Source organism: Oratosquilla oratoria, chromosome 3, assembly GCF_046742065.1.
Source record: "Oratosquilla oratoria isolate Oo_2021 chromosome 3, ASM4674206v1, whole genome shotgun sequence".
NCBI lineage: Eukaryota > Metazoa > Arthropoda > Malacostraca > Stomatopoda > Squillidae > Oratosquilla > Oratosquilla oratoria.
This window is the reverse complement of record NC_134779.1, coordinates 25,014,415-25,030,183: the sequence shown is the minus strand read 5'-3', so window position 1 is coordinate 25,030,183 and position 15,769 is coordinate 25,014,415. Positions and strand designations below refer to the sequence as shown.

Here is a 15,769-nt window from a genome sequence, read left to right as displayed (position 1 = left end):
TATATATATGCATGAATACATACATATGTACATACAAAGATGAATATATATATGTATAGGAATGTATATACATAAGTACAAATATACATACATTTACACATACATATATGCATAATGTACATGCATAATATATATATATATGCATGAATGCATACATATATACATACAAAGATGAATACATATATGTATAGGAATGTATATACATAGGTACAAATATTTTTGTTACTAGAAATAATGTATCTATCTATATACATATATCAAGGGATTTTTCTCCCATACAAGGGAAGTAGCAAAATGAAAAATCAAGTACTCACTCCCACCTATCCCACTCGCTCTACTCCTTCTCATCTTAGCTCCTCGTGGATGACGGGTCATCCCTGTATCCCGCCCACTGTCCTGTGTCAGAAGTAATGCAGTAAGACACAGTACATCAACAGCAATGCCGCTTCACTTAATCGTAGACCCCGCCCCCTCAATCTCCGTCCCCTCATGTAGAAAAAGAGAAGACGGGGGAGAAATCCTTTCGGGCTGTGTCAAAATATCATTCACGCATAACAACTCCCTCCCCTCCTATCCTCCACCCCCTTCCTTCCTTGCATCACAGTTTTATCTATACACAATCATTCTCCACTCAGCCTTATCTTCTTCGTTCTCCCTTCCTTGTTAAACAATTATCCACTAGCCCAACGCCCTTTTCACCCCCATCCATCCATTCATCTCATTCTCGGTCGTCCCCTCAAATTCACTCCACCCACCTCTGCTTTCCTCATTCCGTTTATTAATCTTTCTTCACTCATTTGTTCTCTGTGTTCAAACTGTCCCAATACTTTCATCAACCTTATTTGCCATCTCATTTTCCACAGCTCTCCTCCTTACCCCCTCGTTTCTCACACTATCCAACCATATAACCCCTACCATACTTCTCAGACATTTCATCTCAAACGCATTTAAACTAGAAACTAAAAAATAAAAATAATGATAATAATAATAATACTTTTTTGTCATAGAATTTTTTTAAAATGCTCAATGTTAGTATTTACATTCCATGTAATAGATGGAATTTTCAGACTGGTTTTTACTTATTAATTGTTCGTAGTTCACAAGAGTGACAGGATTCATAGGATTCTGTCCGCTAGTCAATATCATACGAGTAGATTTCATCAGCTTTTGGATGCAAGAATGCACTCAGTACCTCAGTTCTTGTGCTTAGTCATTGCATTCATCTGCAAGTTATGTTACATTTGTAGTGATTAAATATATGAATAGTATTCTAGGACTGTAATAGGTCAATATAAATAAAACATATTTTAATGTTTTATAAATACTTGTCTACTTATTTTCTTTGGTTATCAAATAACTCTGCTGCCCATTTCTTTAACTTTTTGATAATTTATCTATTTATCTATTAGTAAAATGTATTTGCCTATAGTCTATATATGTGATAAGTTTATATATTAGTTAATGTATTAAAATATTCAATGGATAATCTCTTCATTGATTGTTGAATTGATTGATTGGTTTGTTTGTGTCTACAGTATATATTTATTTATTTATTTATTTATTTATTTATTTGTTTGTTTGTTTATTTATATATTTGTTCATTCGATTATTTCTTTGTTTGATTATTTATCCATGTATTTATTCATTTGTTTATTTATGTATGCATTTATTTACTTATCTATACATTTATCTATTTAAACTCTTAGTTACTTAATACCATTTCTTTACTTAGGTTATTACCTCCACGAAAAGAGGGAGTTCGGTGAGTGGAGACGTGTGGAGGTGCTTTATTCATTCGATTATTCCTTTGTTTGATTATTTATCAATGTATTTATTCATTTGTTTATTTATGTATGTATTTTACTTATACATTTATCTATTTAACCTCTTATTTACTTCATACTACTTCTTTACTTAGGTTATTACCTCCACGAAAAGAGGGAGTTCGGTGAGTGGAGACGTGTGGAAGTGCCCTCAGATGCAGCTTCATACACATTCACGGGTCTCCAATGCGGCGCCAGGTATCAAGTCTACATCAGCGCCTTCAACCATGTTGGCGTGTCGCAGCCCAGTGACGCCATCCCCACCAGGACAGACGGCCGAGGTAAGTTCCTCTCCTTGGTGCCTGTTGCACCAGGTCTTGTTACGGATGTAGGATTACAGGAAATGTGTATGAGTTCGAGTGTGTGTGTGTGTGTGTGTGTGTGTGTGTGTGTGTGTGTGTGTGTGTGTGTGTGTGTGTGTGTGTGTGTGTGTGTGTGTGTGTGTGTGTGTGTGTGTGTGTGTGTGTGTGTGTGTGAGTGAGAGTGAGATTCACCATGGTCTTGGATCACGCATTGGACTCGTGATTGACAGTTATTTTCCTCCCGGAAGAGAGCTCAGAGCTCGTATATGACTGATCTATGGGTAATGTTGTGACCTTACACGCACACACACACCCCAACTCCCCGCCCACGGGAGTTGGAGTAACGACCTGCAGAGCAGCGATACTGAAATCATTTCAGCCCTGGGCGGGATTCGAACCCGGACCGCCGTAGTGGCAGTCGGAAACTCTACCAACTGTGTGTGTGTGTGTGTGTGTGTGTGTGTGTGTGTGTGTGTGTGTGTGTGTGTGTGTGTGTGTGTGTGTGTGTGTGTGTGTGTGTGTGTGTGTGCGCGCGTTCTTTCGTCAGTTTGTGTGTGTGTGCACACTGCCTATATTTCAGAATATAATGATTCATACACAGAAAATTTGCACAATCATATGTATACAATTACACTTAAGTTATACAATATACAGGACCATAATACATCTACCTTTCGTGACAGAGCCTATCGTGCCCACCCAATCATCACTTCTTCGGGTCAATGTGACCTCCATCTCGCTCAACCTAGCTGCCTGGCTCGACGGTGGATGTCCCATCACCTCCCTCGTGGTTGAGTACAAGGTCGGTAGCACGGAGAAGATGTAAACTCACAAATGCGATCGTTAGCATTCTCGTTTCATCTTCGCGCTGATTTACTACTTTCCTATCGAGAGATTTCTCTTCAGCTATGTGAAAACTTCTGATGCCAGACATAACAGTATTCTTCTTCTTCTTCTTCTTCTTCTTCTTCTTCTTCTTCTTCTTCTTCTTCTTCTTCTTCTTCTTCTTCTTCTTCTTCTTCTTCTTCTTCTTCTTCTCCTTGTTGTTGTTGTTGTTGTTGTTGTTCTTCTTCTTCTTCTTCTTCTTCTTCTTCTTCTTCTTCTTCTTCTTCTTCTTCTTCTTCTTCTTCTTCTTCTTCTTCTTCTTCTTCTTCTTCTTCTTCTTCTTCTTCTTCTTCTTCTTCTTCTTTTCTTCTTCTTGTTCTCCTTTTTGTTCTTGTTCTTGTTCTTCTTGTTCTTGTTCTTGTTCTTCTTCTTTTCTTCTTCTTTTCTTCTTTTTCTTCTTCTTCTTCTTCTTCTTCTTCTTCCTCTTCTTTTTCTCCTCCTCCTTCTCCTTCAGAAAGCTATCTTTCATCACATAAGATTCATCAATAACTGACTCCAATAAAGCTTAATCAGATTGACATAGCACATACACATTTACACCAGTGTCCGAAGGCAAAGATCAAACTGGAGACGAAAAAAAAAGAAAAAATCTTTCTCTTTCAGGAACGTGGATCCTCCACGTGGACTCTTGTCTCGAACCACGTGAAGTGGGACAACACTTCGGAGTTCGTGGTTCTCGATCTCCAGCCGGCGACGCACTACACACTTCGAGTCACGGCCCACAACTCCGCCGGGTCTTCTGTGGCAACGTATCCATTCACGACCCTCACGCATCTTGGAGGTAAACCATAATCCTTTACGCCAGGGGTCACCATTTTTTTTTTTTTTTTATACAGCGGGCCAGATAACTAAGAGAATAACGAGCGTGGCCGACATAACCATTTCGTTCATTAAATTCAGCGAATACATAGAAAATAGAGACATCATATTTACCAATATACAAAATACACACAAAAAATAAAAATAATTACACATTCACTTGCCAAAATTTTGTAGAAAAATTATAATAATAGTAATGAAAATATGTACAGTGTGGCGGAGGGCCGGATCTGGCCCGCGGGCCATAACATGAAAATATGTACAGTGCGGCGGAGGGCCGGATTTGGCCCGCGGGCCTTAACATGGTGACCCCTGCTATACTTTTTCAATAGGAGCCCCGGCTGTCTCCTGGGCTTCGTTCTCGTCTCACGCGTGATCTTTAATTCAGGGACCGTCTGCCAGGCGAATAGAATCGTCTATTGTTAGATAGAAGAAAGTTTACGAAGTACTTTGTATATCGTTATTAATCCCGTCGTAGTTCCTGGAGCAAATAGAGGTTATTTCAGGTCAATCTTATTAGCCTTCTTAAAACTTAGGGAACTACTAGTCTCTTCACTACACACACACACACACACACACACACACACACACACACACACACACACACACACACACACACACACACACACACACACACACACACACACACACACACACACACACACACACACACACACACACACACTCGGTGGCGCAGTTGGTAGAGCGCTGGACTGGGAAGTACGGTAGTGCTCGCAGTACCCAGTTCGAATCCTGCCCAGGGCCGAAATTATTTCGGTATCGCTGTGCTTCGGGTCGTTACTCTGACTCTCGTGGGCGGGGAGTTGGGTGTGTGTGTGTGTGTGTGTGTGTGTGAAAGGTCATAGCATTACCCATAGATCGGTCATACGAGCTCTGAGCTCTCTTTCGGGAGGGAAATAGCTGTCGATCACGAGCCCAACACGTGATCCAAAGACCAAGGTGAATACACACGCATACGCACACGCACACACACACACACGCACACACAGACGTACACATACACAGGAAGACTGAAATACAAACACCTTGCGATAGATACAGTCAAGATTGACCAAAACATCTTATATGATTCAATTAATGTAAATGATCTGGAGATATAAATCACAGTAGTTTTAGGAACATTCATTGAGTAGTGCGTAGATTGAAAGTATAATCTAATTTAGTGTATATTATCCTAACCTTAACCCATTGATTCCACCCAACCTGAGTATGGAAACAAGAGGAGATATGAATAGATGAATAAATACGTAAATAAGTAAATTATTAATTTTATGAATAACAGATACGTAGATGAATTAATGAATATATAAAAATAAATAAATGAATAGATAAATGAATAAATATACATGTGTAAATGTATATATGAATAAATGAAAATATGAATAAATTCATATGAAATATAAGTTATTAAAAAGGAAGCCAAAGAAGTCAGGTCAATTGTGATATAAAGCAATTCAAGACAAAGTATACTTTGCGGCTTTAGGATGATAGGTTATATTTCTTATTGTTTTCTGTTTGCATGTCTCTTGATTTATTTTGTTCATTCATTTATTGCCCAGATATTCATTTGTATTCTTATTGAATTTTCTTTTATTTGTCTATATGTTTACTATTTCATTAATTCATCGATTTTGTTTTAATGAATTGTTGCTGCAATTTTCACTGACTACCCACAGCCCCACACAACCCTGCAACGATCCTTTGGGAAGAAATAATGTACAGTGAGAGACAAAAGTATCCTCAGGTTTTGTCCGAAGATAGATGAATTATAGGGAAACATTATAAGAATATTCTAGCCGTCTGTACCCTATTCTCGTAATGTTTCATTATGCTTCATCTACTTTCGGACAAACCTAGGAAGGTAGTTTCGTCTTTCACTTCACGTTTTTCTTCTTCGTGTGGATCGGTTTCAGAGGCTGATAGGGGGATCAGGAGGAGGAAGAGGAAGAGGAGGAGGAGGAGGAGGAGGAGGAGGAGGAGGAGGAGATCGGAGGAAGAGGTGGAGGAAGAGGAGGACTGATGGGGAGATAATTCACTCCGACATTCATCATGCAGGACCACTAAAACCAAACTTGTATTATTGTTGTTCTTTACTTGATCACGTGATTATGTATTTGTTTATCTCTTTGTTTGTCTTTTTGTTGATATTTCTGTTTATTTAATGTTGTTTAGACCAGCTTGTTTCCTGCAAGTCCAGGTGAGTTTTGCACCTTTTTTTTTTTTTTTTTTTTTTTTTTTTTTTTTTTTTTTTTTTTTTTTTTTTTTTTTTTTTTTTTTTTACTGAAGAAACACAATATAGAAAATGTATCGAGTACTGGCTTCACCTTGTAATTACTGCTTCAAGAAAAAATAGTTGGAGCACTTTCTGTTGTATTATTGTAAAACATTCTAAGTCAGTAGTTCGGTCACCCGTTGCTAATTCTCCTTATGTGAAACATGAAGGAAAAACAACTGAAGTCAATATAGCAGCGTTCCATAACCCCTGTCATCAGGTCTAGGTAGTGTAGCGCTCACTAAACTCTCGTTACCGTCTGATATCTTGAAGCATAAAGGAAAAGGAAATAAAGTTCTTTCATGTGTTCAACAACTCCCAGCATCTCCTAAAACTGATTTCGATACCCCAGGCTAAGAAACACTGTGATAAAGATATGTTGGACTGTGTCAAGTGATCGAGTGTCAGCCTTTCAAGGCTCCACGTCCAGATCAGGGTTAGGACGTTGATGTTTTTAGATTGAGTAACCGAAATCTACCTCCCAGTTTAAAAAAAAAAAAAAAAAAAAAAAAAAAAAATCAACTAACGTTGACCATAAACAAAGTTTTCGATAAAAGAGTCGGTATCAAGGTTTCTCGCTTGTGACATAACAAAGACCCACTCGAATATGCGATTCACAGCCTTGGCGAAAAGGTAAAAAGGCCACACACATCCACTAAGGTTGGCGTCCTTTGACCTTACCCTCCCACCCCCTTCCCTTCCCTAACCCTGATCCTCCTGACCTTCAAATCTACATTTTCAGCCACCATTTCCCCAGAACTGATCGTGAGAGACTTGGGTTCCTGGGGCTGGGACGCCCACGTCTTCATCGCCGTCATTGTCGCTTGTGTCCTCGTCTTCGTTGCCGTTGTCGCAGCGGTGTTGTACACATGTAGGAAGACACACACCCACACGCAGCAGTACAAAGGTAAAGGTACATATTTCCCTATTTGGCAATCTTGCGTAAGTATATCTTGTGGAAACTGGGGTTTGTGTTCACGAAAGCAAAACTATGTTTTTTTCTTCCTCTCCTTTTCTCTATAACAAATATATATATATGTATATATATATATATATATATATATATATATATATATGTATATACATATATATATATATATATATATATATATATATATATATATATACATATGTATATTCATAATTTAGATTAAACGCACTAGAGACCTGAGTTCAAATCCCGGTGTGGACAGGAAAATAAGTATTGGTGGTATGGCTGTATATGTTACAGTAAGAACACGTACCTAGGGATTACGCGTAAACCCTGAATGTTTATTCAGTGAATACGCGTAATCGCCGTTTCACTAACCTAACCTAACGTAACCTAACTTAACTTAACTTAACTTAACTTAACTTAACTTAACTTAACCTAACCTAACCTAACCTAACCTAACCTAAGGTTAGGTTAGGTTAGGTTAGGTTAGTGAAACGGGGATTACGCGTATTCACTGAATAAACATTCAGGGATTACGCGTAATCCCTAGGTACGTGTTCTTACTGTAACATATACACACATATGTTTACGACCAGCTGGTCTGGCTTGATGCTTTATTCATTTAGTGCACACAAAGCCAATCGAACAACTTCCTACTATGTGCAAAATTTCTGCACACTATCCTCACACTAAAACGCTTTTACTTGTTTAACTGGGGACAAACACACCTCAGTCATCTTAAGATAAAAACACAAATTGTAGATCTTTTAGCCCTCAGTTTACAATACTTAAACATCTCTAACAACTACAAAAGACAAGAAACTGGCATGATAGTTTGAATTAAACATTATCATACATTATGGAACAAATAAATCGTTACAGAGAAGTCTTTCAAATAATCAAACGCAGCCATCACGAAGTTTCGATCCGGGGTCCCTCAGAATACAGTGAAGTCGGGGGAACTCCGAATCAAAGCTTCGTGAAGGCCAGGTTTGGTTAATAACATACATATATGTACCCATTTCCATTGAAACATACTGAAGATAGCAAGAACCCTGAACCTTCGTGTGATGTCCCTTATTAACACCTCTTCGCCTTTGCAGAAGTAAACCACATCAACAATGACCTCACCCCTGAATCGGGTCTGACCTCGGACACTCTCCTCGGAGGGAACGGAATAGGTCAGGTCCTAGGAGGACCTAACGGAGGCGTAGGAGTTGGGAGCTACAGTACAGGACGTACGCTAGAGATCCTGGAGGCCTACACACCTTCCACCTTGCCTTTGGGGTCCTACGATGAGATCTCCCCCTATGCCACCTTCAGAATGCACGGAGAATCTAAGACACCACCGCCACCACCTCTGCCCTCGGTACTTCTATCTTTCTTTGTATGAAGAAACGAAACTTGTACATTTTCGTGCGATACATGAGGGTAGTTCAAACGATAGTGTAATTGCTGTATAGGATATGTTATCTTTTTCTTATCACTTACAAATACTTGTAGTTCAAACGATAGTATAATTGATGTATAGGATATGTTCTTTTTTCTTATCACTTACAAATACTTATAGTTCAAATGATAGTACTTTTGATGTATAGGATATAGAACAGTTATTTTTCTTATCAGTTACAAATTACACCGCCACCACCTCTGCCCTCGGTACTTCTATCTTTCTTTGTATGAAGAAACGAAACTTGTACATTTTCGTGCGATACATGAGGGTAGTTCAAACGAAAGTGTAATTGCTGTATAGGATATGTTATCTTTTTCTTATCACTTACAAATACTTATAGTTCAAATTATAGTACTTTTGATGTATAGGATATAGAACGAAGGTATAATTGCTGTACAGGATATGTTTTTTTTATCATTTACATGAAGAAATGAAACTTGATCATTTTCGTGTGATACATAAGGGTAGTTCAAACGATAGAAAAAAGCTGTATAGAATATGTTTTTTTTTTCATATCACTTGCAAATACTTATAGTTCAAATGATAGTACTTTTGATGTATAGGGCAAATATCTTTGCATATAGATACATAAATAGTTAAAGTAATAATATTTCAAAGTGTGGTAATATTAATGTGTAGGATTTGTTACCAAGATTTTTTGTGCCCTGCCAATTATAAATAATGAATACAATTACTTAATTTATATCAATATAGATGTCTCATGGGATGGCGAATTATGAGATGTTTTTAATGAATACTTCTTCTTTTTTTCTCCTGTTTTCATTTCGGCCCTATTACTTCAATTTCATTTTTTTTTAAATCATATTCATTTCTTCATAACTGAAGTTATTTTTCTTTGGTACCGGTAATTTGTAAATATATATATATTTTTCAATTCAACATAGTTCTTGTAGTTATGGAAGTTTCTATAACATAAGTCTTCATTTTGTGAAAAAAAATCTGCCACTTTTTTTTTTTTTTTTTTTTTTTGCATCAGCTTTAGTTCAATTGAAACATTTTGTCATGCTTTGTTGTTGTCGTTTATTTTTTTCATAAATTGCCTAGTTCATAGTTCTTCTTCTATTACTTATTCGAACTAGGATAACATCATCAATGCTTTGAATATTTTCATGTCCCCTATTAATGTATGTCTACATATATATGTATATATATATATATATATATATATATATATATATATATATATATATATATATTCAACCACATTAATTTTCATTTTAATTCCATGTCATCACGGTCGAGACTGACAAGGAGCTCGATGGAAGCATATATAGAAACTATGGACTGGAACCAAGCTGAGACGTAACAAAGGAAAAGTGACTTAGACCATTACGCTATCAAGAGGGATAGCGCAATGGTCTAAGCCATTGTTCATTTGTTACGTCATAACTTAGTTCTAGCCCATAGCTTGATTACGTATCAGTTTCTGTATATGTTTCCATAGAGCTCCTTGTCAGTCTCGACCGTGATGGCATGGAATTGAAATTAGAATTAATGTGATTGAAAAGATGAAAATCTATGTACTAGGACCATTCAGTGTGTGTATATATAATATATATATATATATATATATATATATATATATATATATATATATATATATACTCGTATATCCCCGCCTTCATTACAAAGGTCAACGTCAATCCATTTATCTTATACATTTCTTTTCTTACATGTCCTTTTGTTCCAATACCCTTTCCCAACCTACCAAACCTGGCCCGTTTTCCTTTCACCCCCGACCCTCTCCCACCTCTTCCGCTCCACCTATCCCTCTTGCAGCCGGCAGTAAGCGTGGATTCTGGAAACAACCGACCAAAGAGGAAACCTTCCACACAGAATGAAGGTGAGGTCTTCGCTACCCCACTCTGCCTTCTCCATCGGTTCTAACAAGCACCCTTACACCTAACATAACCTTCTTCATCTTCGCAAGATGCCTCTCTGGTCGAATGACAGACCCTCCCTCAGATTATTTAATTCCTTCAACTCCCCACGAATCCCGTTTTTTGTTTGTTTGTTTTTTTAGTTTGTTTTTTTGCAAGTCTTCTGAAGGCTTCATGTTATGTTTCTTTCTCCGTCTTGAGTTGTGCAGCACACTCACTCACATTCGATTCCGAACATGCCTCGTAACAGTTTGAGTTAAGAACCTTGTCACCCTTCTTTGGTTATTATGCGTTGCGTTTTAGTTGATTTTCCTTTGCAAAAAAAAAAAAAAAAAAAAAAAAAAGCGTTTATTCGAAAGCCTCTTTGAAAACTGTCGCATCTTGTGTTTACGCTAGCAATGCAGTTGTAAGTTGTTTGTGCTTTGTTTCCTATTTGAGTTTGTGTGTGCCTCCTTACCTCGCTCCCTCCAAGTCTTTTGTTTACAAAATGCTGAGCACGTGCAGATCCTTGACTTCTTGTTTACATTCCTCCGAAAACAAACGTTTCAATAGCAAACGTTTGACAAACGCAATTGTTCCTAACATGAAACCAATATAACCCTTTCCTTCAATCCTTCACATTTTAATCATAAAAGACATATATAATCATAATATAAGCGTGATTTAAATCAAGATGATATTTATAAGTAACGGTGAATAATGTGTTATTAAAAAAAAATTGCCTTTCCAACACTTTCTTACACAACATCTTTTCTCCTTCGTAATTTTTTGTTCACTGTTGGTCATGTCATAGACACCAAAATAAGACTACAGACAACAGCAAAATCGTCCTTAATAACTTCAGAATCCCCATCCAAAGCACCCTCCCTTTTTTCAACCATGTTTCATTGCTGTTGATAATTCTTTTAGAATTTCTCAGTTAATTCAGATATATCATCATTTCGGATTTCATTATGTTTAGCGTCAGATGGTTTTGTTTACATGGAGAAATAATATAGGCTACTAATTAAAGAGTTCAGCATTCTTATTATTTGTACAAACAAGATCATTTAATTTTACCAGAAATTTTAAATGTCATTATTATTTCTTATTTTTTATAGTACTATAGAAAATTTCCCAGTCTAATTTCAGTTCTGATTATTTCATATATATGAAAGTATATGTACACATACATGCATTCATAAATATATATATATATATATATATATATATATATGTGTGTGTGTGTGTGTGTGTATACACATATACCGTATATACTTGGAATGATCCTTTGCGTAGTATTTGGAAATTCAGAATTTCACCAAATTAAAAAAAAAATCTAAGAATTTGTGCATAAACAATTCTCCATTAAAGACACTGTCTTTAAACCCCAACATCATGAACAATCTCATTCGTTTAAAAGACACAAATCCAAATGTAGCTTGGAGTTTCGAAAGGGATTACTAACAGATTAAGACCCTTATTAGGTCAAAGTACAATCTACAGAAAATGGGGGATTATTTTATCCGTTTTCTTTCATAGGAGATTTCCTTCGGCTTAGTTATATCGCCCGCCGACAAGCAGAATAGATACAGATTTAGCGTCATTCGAGATCGGCTTGAATCTACGCAGGGTTTACCTTCTGTTGAATAAAATCACTCGGCGACAGTCGAAAAGGTCATGAGGGTGTTTGTGGTTGTCACAGATGTGTAGAATATGATGTGAAGCCTACGCCAGGAGGCACTAAGCAGCCGAAGTCGTTACCTTTGCTCCATGTGCTTGGGCACGTTACCAACACTGTTAGGAATTGGAGAGGAGTGTGGGATTCGAACCCGGGCCACTATTTGTGGTGATGCTCTTGAGTAAAAAAAAATTGTGGCAATGTTCTTCAATCCAGTGTTCTCTTAGACATAATTTGTGGTACTGTTCTTCAATCCAATGTTCTTTGAGTCATAACTTGTGGCAATATTCTTTAGACCACGATATCTGGCTGTGTTCTTAGTATCATAACTTGTGGTGATGTTCTTCAAGTTGCCGTTTGTTCTGATGTTCTTCTTCGAGTCGTAATATGGGGCGATGTTCTTTTGGACTTTGTTTCATTGTTCATATTCTTGAAGAACTTGTTCAGTTACATACTTAAGGATCTCAAATGGGCTCGCTATGTAATTTATTTGGTGTGTGTAAACCTTGTTATTCTAAACCTTTTTCAAGCTAAACCACTCTCAGTCAAAATCTAACTAAAAATTAAATTCTCTTGAATCCATCTTAACCTAAACTTTTTTCTATAAAACATATCCTTATCTAAACCTGCCTGGATTTAAACCTGTCTCCAACTAAACCTTTTTATCTAAACCTACAAACAAATCTTTATCTAAGCCAATCATTCCCTAAACCTATCTCCATCTAAACCTGTCTAGATCTAAACCTACTTTGATCTAAACCTACTTTGATATAAACCTATAAACCTATCTCTATCTAAACCTGTCTCGATTAATTAATGACATAATTTTTTTTATCAAAACCTTCTGATATCATATATGTTTCAATATAAACCTATAAACCTTTCTCTATCTAAACCTGTCTCGATCAAAACCAACTTTGGTATAAACCTATCAAACTACTTCATCTAAATCTAACTTTCCCTAAACCTATCTGAATCTAAGCCTTTTCATTTATACCTACATTGGTATAAACCTATAAAACTATTTTTATCTAAACCCAATTTTCCCTAAATCTATCTCAATCAGCCTTTGGATATAAACCTTTTGTTCTAAACCTACTTCGATATAAACCTATCTAAATCTATCTTGATCTAGATCAAGCTTGATTCAAACCTAGTTTGGTTCTAACTTTGAATTGATTGTTCGATTTTTTAGTACATCAATGCCTCACAAAATTTAAAAATTTTAAGTCTTTGGGTTTAGAAAACCTTACTTATCCAATTAAGGTTAATTTGGTTGTCGTTGTTTACATATGTGGAAAACTAGAGTATTTGTCTTTTTATCTCGACACATTTTTTTCGTTGTTATAATTGTCATTATTATCTTTCCCGTCACCATTCTTGTTGTCATCGTCGTTTTCATTGTCATCTTAAATGTCGCTATCGTCATCATCGTCATCGTCATCGTCATCGTCATCGTCGTCGTCGTCGTCGTCGTCTCATCATCATCATCATCGTCGTCGTCGTCGTCGTCATTTTGGTGTCATCATCGTCGTTATCACCATCCTCATAATGAGCACCATAACCATCACTGTCATCATTATAAGCATTGGTATCACCATGACTAAAATAATCTTAATTACTATCACCGTCGTATCACCGCAGTCAAGATTACCATCTTATCTTAATCGTCACTGATAGTGTTACTATCATTATCACCTTAGTTAATATTGGCATCACTGTAAATGTCACAATTTTCATCATTACCATTATACTGAACCACCATTATCATCAATAGGATCAAAATCAGAATCAACAATAACTACAATAAATACCCATACGAGACAGAAATCCGAGAGGACTTTTATTTTTTGTTGGAGAAAAAATAAAAGATTACGAGGTCCAGGATGTGGGTTTTTTCATTTAAGAAGTAAGCGTCATGGTCTATCCTCCATCCTAGGTACAAGTCTATACCTACAACAGGAAAGTTTGATCAAAATCTACTCCCGACAGGAGTGTGTGGTTGGGAGTAGGTGGTGGCTATCAAATCACGTTGTCATACAGTGACCAATATCTTAGCTATTTCGACGAGTATTAAATAATGATAATAATAATGATAATAATGATAATAATAATTAATAATAATAATAATAATAATAATAATAATAATAATAATAATAATAATAATAATAATAATAATAATAATAATAATAATAATAACTAATGATAATAACTAATGATAATAATAATAGTAATAATAATAATAATAATTAATAATATAATAATAATAGTAATAATAATAATTGATAATATAATTAATAATAATAATAATAATTAATCATTAATTAATAATGATAATAATGATAATAATGATACTAGTAACAATAACAATAACAGTATCAACAATAATAATGATAGGATGATAATGATAAGAGTAATAACAATGATAGTTATTATAATGATAATGAGAATAATAAAAATATCATTAATAGTGAGAGATATAATAATGGTAATGATACTAATAATAAGAGAAATAGAAACGAAATTGACCGTGAAAATAACTAGAGGATAACAGGGTGACCGCTCACAGGATGTGCTATATCAGCGAAGGAGACAGAAAAAAGCGAGAGGTCCTCTCAGCTGCTGGGCTCTCACATTCCTCTCCTCCTGCTCCCTCCTTCCTCCCTACTCCCCCGTCTCCTCTCCCCTCCCCCTCTACGCCATGTCACGTCCTCTCTTGGCAAGAATACAGAGCGGATGGTCTTCAGTCGTCTCCTGAGGTGGCAGCAACTGACTTGTTTGTCAACCCTTCTTGGACTGGTCGGTAGTCGGCCTGCAATTTTGGCGTTTCTGGATCTGCAAAAAACATTCGAGCTAGCAAGTGCCTCTGTCATTCTTGGATCCTTGTCTTCTAAGGGGATCCAAGGCCTGACCTGGGTTCTAGGTCACGGATAGAGTCGCAAAAGCGCTTCGAGGGACGCCTATCCGCATACCACAGGATGGACACTGAGACCCCGCAGGGAAGGCGTTCTCAGTTCTACCCTCTTCAACGTGCTCATGAAGAACCTGGCTCTCCTTCATCTCGGGGGGAATACCTGCCTCCTCTCCTATGCGGACGATCTCGTGTTTGCGGTCACTGGGGGCGACTGCCTCTTTCGCAGGGCTCAGAGGGCTCTCAACCGCCTCTCCCAGGAACGTGGAAGGCTGAGACTGAAGATCTCGACGACCAAGACCAGGGGAAAGAGTCTGAGGACACTGAAGCAAAACTAACTCTTCAGGGCAACACCCGTCTCTGGATCGACGCCAGGATTTCCTTTACTCCGGAGGTCAGGTACCTCCGAGAGACTTCGAAGACGAGATTAAATCTCCTCGTAGCCGGGACGGGACCCCGGCTAAGGGACGAGCACAAGGACCCTCCGGATGTGCTATATCTAAGCGGTACGGTCGATGGTGGACTACCCCTGTGGCTCTCATCTCCCTGCAGCCCAGACACTGCGACTCATGGGCCAGTGTTGTGAATCTTAGACAGGAAGCGGGGCTTATCTCCTTTCGTCAACGGACGGAAAGGTTTTATTTCTTATCGTCAGATTTTTGACCGGCCCACGGGAGAGTGAATTGAGGATTTCGCTCCTGAGCGTCCCAGAAGCCGAAGGAGAACCCACCGGTCACTACTGTGAGGCCCATGCAGTGAATGCTACCCGCGCCTGTGAACTCCGGGAA

At 37.4% G+C, this 15,769-nt stretch overlaps 1 protein-coding gene across 8 annotated transcripts in view; it reads left to right on the top strand.

Annotated features, from left to right (window-relative positions):
* The window catches only part of LOC143020987 (cell adhesion molecule Dscam1-like), a 90,675-nt gene that overhangs the window by 43,731 nt on the left and 31,175 nt on the right, over nucleotides 1–15,769 (top strand). For 6 of the 8 annotated variants that reach the window (XM_076178086.1, XM_076178104.1, XM_076178094.1 and 3 more), the window contains exons 26-31: nucleotides 1,919–2,104; nucleotides 2,809–2,927; nucleotides 3,614–3,791; nucleotides 6,865–7,035; nucleotides 8,160–8,425; nucleotides 10,310–10,373. In XM_076178086.1, the coding sequence (XP_076034201.1) occupies nucleotides 1,919–2,104; nucleotides 2,809–2,927; nucleotides 3,614–3,791; nucleotides 6,865–7,035; nucleotides 8,160–8,425; nucleotides 10,310–10,373 (984 nt within the window). The remainder of the gene's footprint in view (nucleotides 1–1,918; nucleotides 2,105–2,808; nucleotides 2,928–3,613; nucleotides 3,792–6,864; nucleotides 7,036–8,159; nucleotides 8,426–10,309; nucleotides 10,374–15,769) is intronic. The other 2 variants (XM_076178080.1, XM_076178059.1) reach the window with 2 other exon arrangements.